Source organism: Anolis sagrei, chromosome 5, assembly GCF_037176765.1.
Source record: "Anolis sagrei isolate rAnoSag1 chromosome 5, rAnoSag1.mat, whole genome shotgun sequence".
In the NCBI taxonomy this organism is placed as follows: Eukaryota; Metazoa; Chordata; class Lepidosauria; order Squamata; family Dactyloidae; genus Anolis; species Anolis sagrei.
This window is the reverse complement of record NC_090025.1, coordinates 143,821,329-143,827,514: the sequence shown is the minus strand read 5'-3', so window position 1 is coordinate 143,827,514 and position 6,186 is coordinate 143,821,329. Positions and strand designations below refer to the sequence as shown.

General features: G+C 35.2%; 1 protein-coding gene across 1 annotated transcript in view; it reads left to right on the top strand.

Annotated features, from left to right (window-relative positions):
• Nucleotides 1–421: 421 nt before the first annotated feature.
• PTPRB (protein tyrosine phosphatase receptor type B) overlaps nt 422–6,186 on the top strand; it is a 96,084-nt gene continuing 90,319 nt past the window's right edge. The window contains exons 1-2 of the mRNA XM_060777462.2: nt 422–529; nt 1,951–2,349. Coding sequence (XP_060633445.2) covers nt 475–529; nt 1,951–2,349 — 454 coding nt within the window. The 5' untranslated portion in view covers nt 422–474. The remainder of the gene's footprint in view (nt 530–1,950; nt 2,350–6,186) is intronic.

The following is a 6,186-nucleotide window of genomic DNA, read 5'->3' as shown; positions in this document are numbered from 1 at the left end:
TATCATGTGCGGCTCCTGGATTGATACATAACATAGTATTACAAAATGCTGGTGGTATTTACAGAACAGTGTGATCTGTATTTTCACTGGCCAATCAAGAGTACCTGCAGACATGTAATGGCTCACAAACAGACAATTAAACAAAATTACAGTTCCTTATTCTCAGATGAGTTTTCAAAGAAGTGCAAGCACTGTATTCCTTTTATAAAATGTGGTCTTTTTTTGCTTAGATTTTCCTAAACAGACCAGATAGCTAGCACTAACTGAAGAATCATATGCAAGAGCAGAGTGGTATAAAATTCCCCAAAAAGCAATTGAATAGGAGGAAGTGTTCGTCACTAACTTTTTCCTCCTGTGAAGGCACATTTCCTTCCTAGCCTTCGCTTCACTTATCTGGGGTATACTTTTTTTAAAAAAAAAAGGGAGAGAGAGAGAAATAGAGAGAAAGAGGCAATAGGAATTGTTAGCAAGAAAATGGAGACTTTACTTCACATTCTAATTTTTATCTGCTTGGCCTTTGGGATATCTGGTAAGTACAACTCTACATCGTTTTCATGCCTCTTCCTCTTTCTGGGAGTTTCCACTATGTTGTTGAAAGAGAATGATTTCCGAGGTTTGGTTTATACAAAAGAAATAGAGGGATGGGTCAAGGAAATCTAAGATTGTTTGGGTTTCCTTCAAAAAGAAAATAAACGTTGATTTTAATTGTTCTTTCATTAGATTTTCCATTTGGGCCAAATGAATTTGAGATGGCTTCATGTTTATTCTTGCCTTGTGAAGATTGTGAAAGCAGATGTACAATCCTAACTCCTGTAATAACTTGTTCCACAACCCATTCGAAATGGAAGTGTAGCAAGGGAAGGCTTACAGGGTGGTATTTTAATACTATTTAGCTATTCTTCTAAGAGGGAACTTTTTTTTTTACAGAAATTGATGCTGCAAATGTATTTCAACCATAGTAGATCATATTTGGGATTGGCTACGTCTTTAGAATTTAACCATTGAGAAGATGGAATTTTTAAAGTATTTATTAGAAATTTAATTAAGATTTAATTGATTTAATTTGAAGTATTTTGTACTTCAGATTTTTTCAAATTTTGGAATAAATGTATTTGTGTGTATGTACATAATGAGATAGCTTGAAGAGGGGACCCAAGTCTAAACATGAAATTAATTTTTTTCACATGCACCATATTATCCACACAGTTTGAAAGTAATTTTAAGCACAATACTATTAATAATTACACATAAGAAAGAAAGTTGGTATGCACTGAACTATCAGAAAGCAAAGGTATCACTATCTCAACCACCCGTGTGGACAATTTTGGATTTTGGAATATCTGGGTTTTCAGAATTCCAAATAAGGGATGCTAAATCTGTATTTGTAAAAGATGTCCCATGTTTATTTTAAGATGATCCCGACATACATACAGAGAGATGCAGAACTATTTTCAGGAAATATATCTCATAAAACCTTTTCAAAGAATGTATTAAGAATCTGCCTTATTGCTACGTTGTGAAATGAAAGTAAAGGTAAAACTAATATTTCAAGCCCTCTTCAGAGTAGGCCCACTTTAAGTCACTTCAATAATGAATGTCCATTATATTGTTTACAGTGAGTCTACTCTAAGAATTACTTTATTCAGAATCAGCTGTGAATCTGTAGTGTCTGTATGCTGTTTTATGCTTGTTTTGCATTGCTCTGGCAACAACTTTTTTTGTATAGAGAAAGTCAGAAAGTACTTCAGAAAGAATAATTGAAACATGCAGAATGTTAATACCTTATTCTCACAAGCGTCCATTTTAGTCCTTTATTTTAATGTGAATAAGCCTTGAGGACAATGAAATTAATAACTCAGGAGACTTTGATTTGTGAACTTACTCTTGCTGATCTATGAAATTTAATCTGTGTTCTTTTCCATTTATATGTGTTCTTCATTATTTTTCTAGATGGTTTTCTGATCATCCATGAGCAAAGACAGCAATGCATTTATGAGAGCAAGAAAACAGCATACGTGGGGACATGCAGTTTTACTAATATGAACCAGCAATGGAGATGGGTGAATGAGGAAAAACTCCTCCATGTCATATCTGGCCAATGTCTGTCCATCACCAGGTCCTATGCTGCTCATTCCCGCAAAGCTATCCTTGCTAACTGCTCCGAGGCACCCAACTGGACCTGTCACAGCAAGGAAGGGCTCCTTGAGGTGAAGAACAGCTCTCTCTTCCTCAAGAAACAAGGTTCAAAGGTCGTTGTAAAGATGGGTAGGAAATACCCTCACAGTTGGAAAAAAATGGAAGTCAACAAGATGGGAGAACCTGTTTATGAAAACCTTTGTTCAAGCAATGGTAAGATGCTCCTAAAAACATTAGCTGTCAATCATGTCTTGTACTACAGGATAATATTAGGGGATTCACTGGAGAATAATGTCATTTGCAAAAATTACAAGATATTCTGGTTAGGTTTTTTTAAAAGGCCTAAATCACGTTGTTAGTCTTGACTAGACTAAACCAATGGAATCAATGGTATTAACCTACATGGTGACACTCAGTTTCAACAATTGAGTGAATATGCCTGCTCTAGTAGGGGCCAACCAACAAGATACCAACTTAAAATGTTAAGTAGAGCACTATCTTTGAATTATATATTTCAGCCAATCATATGCTTCCAGAGTTGATATTTTCCCAGTATAACTCAAATATTTCGCCCCCCCCCCCCTCCAGCCTTTCTTGATACATTGAAAATGAGATGGGATATGAATGACTATATAAATGACTGTGTGTGTGTGTGTGTGTAAGTCCAGAAATGTTACTCAAATATTAACCCCAAATACCTGGGTTGACTTGTCCATGGATCATTGTAAATACTGTACCTTAACTCATGTGTGTGTGTATATAGATATCCATCCCCTTCTCTGAGTAGAGCAAGGGAAAGGCAAGAGTTTATTACATCACAGGAAATCCTCAAAGCTATACCAGTCTCCTTTATTCTCTCCACTAAGGTGACACTTCTGCCCTTTTTAATTGCCTGAATGGGAAAATGGCAGTGATGGCTCTTTGGCACATCCCCTCAAAGAAGTGTTGAGAGAGTAGAGAGTAGGCTTGTGCATTTTGGGTAAAGTGCTACCTGTTTCTACAGATGGAAGCCCCCCATATCTGTGACCCCTTGATTGTTTCGAACACCCAAACAAAACAGATAAACCAATGGGCAAAGCTAAAAATGGATCCATGCACATGTCTAATAGAGAAGATCAGCATTTTTAAGGTTCTTCTGAAAGAAGAAGATGGTTCCTTTTTATCAGAGTTAATATCTACTTAACTTTTATCAAAAAGTGTGTGGGGGGGGGAGCAATCTCTTCTCTAAGCAGAGTAATAAATGGCTTTTTGAAAGCCTGGGCAGGAAAATGGTATCAGTAGTGACCAAAGGCTGCTGGCCGTCTTGGGTGATGATGGAATGGCCCTTGACTTATCCACGGGTCATATCAACATCCATCATATTGGCTCCAGAACTTCTCCTTGATTTATAGATGAGGTCAACTTATGTCAGAGTATATATGGTAAGTACCTTTTCATCATAGGTTTCATCTCACAAACAAATAGACTAAAAGCAACAAATCTTTTAAACAGAGATCCGTAACTATAGGTAGTAATAGATATTAGATAAGTATTTCTTCAACATAACAAATGTAAAATTCTTCAGATCCACATATTTGTTTGTGATTTCACTAGATTATACTTAGCACTCTCTGTAAAATAACTCTCTGCATTTTTAAGTGAAAAAGTACACTATTAATATAGTTAATTAAAATTAAAATTAAAATCAGTCCATAAAAATCTCCATTCAGTTTTCTTGTGAATAAATGGTTAGACACAAAGTTTGATATGAGTCATATTACTCATAGGTTATATCCTCTTTTTGTTTTGTCTGCAGTCTTAAGTAGACAAAGCAGAGGATAAGCAAAAAGGATATCATATATGAGCTAGATGAGTGATGTGAGTTGGAAAGGCATGTTGATAAGAGGGCACACTAAATCTATCTGAAATATGCTCAGGCCAATGAGCTAAAACCTATTCTCCAAATCAACACAATGAGCATCATTGCATACATGCATAACAGGGAATCTGATATCTTTTATAATATTTATTGATGTTAGTATTAGCTGCTATTCCATCAACTATTGGCCATTCAAGCAGCTTGCTCTCAACAGTCAATAAAATAAAAAGTATATACAAAATATTTATCTAATATCCTTCTTTTAAATTAACTACTTAGCAGGTTGGCCCCACCAGTGTACATAGTGTCATATAGAACAGAACAGTAAACGTACAGCCTTTTCAGTGGCATTAAAACTTGTTTTAAAATGAGTATATGAGATGAGGGATACATGCTATAGCTATGCCACATTATAAAATAAAACCTAACTAAATTTACAAAAGCTTTCAAGATGAAAAGACATTTTAAGTGATATTTTAAAATAGTAATAAAAAAAGCAGTGTGCAAATATTGAGGAGTAGAATTTTAACATGATAGAGCAGCAAGTGGGAAAGCGTATCAGTGAGCTAAATAGCAGGAATCAGTTTGAACCTTATCACATTGGGATATAATATGTTTATATCAGTATGCATCCCATATTTTTTAGAACTGGATGCTGTATTGAAATGGGAGGCATACTCTCCCCATCACACCTGATTATTACGATTCTTATGATTTAAAAATACTGAGCTTTGACATATAACACCATGGAAGGCTGTTCAAAACACCCCCAATATCACTCTGTGACCTTTTAAAAAGTATCATTGCTAATGAGATGCATACAGATTTTCCTATCACACACAAAAACAATGCTTCAGCAATAGAAGAATCTGTAGCATTTCAAAAAACATGATGGGAATCCTTTCTGCAAATACTCTGTTTCTGGGACGCTTTGCAGTTGGATGTCAGAATACTGACAGGATTGGGCAAACATCATGTGATAGAACCCATTTGAAATCATTCTCAAACAGTCTCAGAAACAGAGTATTTTCTAATGTGATAAGGTCCTTAATCAGGTAAGAAACGTGGAATTCAAATAATGCAAACGCCAAGAGGGCCTATAATAGGAGATAAAGATTGAAAAATAGGAACTAGCACACTAACATTGTCTGTGCCATGACATGTACTTCTTTTCCTATGTATACAGCATACCTCCATGTCACCCAGAAGTCTGGGACATATCTAGGAGAGGCAGGATACATAATACTCAATAAGAAACTGCATAGAGTAGGTCCCCTATATCTGGAGAACTGGTACCTGATTTCACTTTCCCATGTCCAAAAAATATATTCTCTCTGCATTTTCTAGGTTCTTCAGCTTGTTACTATTGTATGTTTCCACTGAAAGTTGGCCATAGTTGCCTTAAAAAATGTAGAAATTTAGTGCAGTATTCTCTCTAGGCATTTTCTGGATTCTCCAGCATGACTCTATAGTCAGCCTCCACTAGAAGATATTCATTTCAGTTGGATTCACTAACATTTGCAGTGTCACGTTTCCAAGCTAGATCCAAGAACATATCCCCCATGGATACAGGGATAGTAAATGTATATGGCTCTTGGTTTTTTACAGCATGAGAATTTTATACAGAATTTAGACATTGGTCATGCAGAATTTGATTTAATGGGGCATTAGTTATTTTTATCACATCATTTACGCAATTTAGTTTCAAAAATTACCTGAAGACAGTTTTTGAAAGAATTGTATCACATAAATTACACCGCTTTATTTTTTAAGAAACAACAAGAATTCTTTCTGAATGACTGGCATCTACAAATGCACATAGCTTGGGAAAAGTTGTTAGGATTCTGGGAGCTGTAATAAAAAAGTAATTTCTTCATGTTCTGTACATGAATTATTTAACTTACAAATGAAGTGTCACTGCTGTCATAAAGCTAAATGCTGGCCTTCTCATCATGTAACATACATTCGCTTCAAGAGATTCATAACATCCAATATGTGTTCATTTCAACATATTCCTATAGTTTCCTAGTCAAAGAAAAGCAAAGGTTGTATATTATTTAAAAATGAAATAATTTATGTTTGTGGGGAAGTAATCTATCTTGATGTTGTAAAATACATATTTTGTTGACTCTAAGACACAATAGATTCTAAGGCACACACTAATTTCAGTACCACGTGGGAACTATATATAT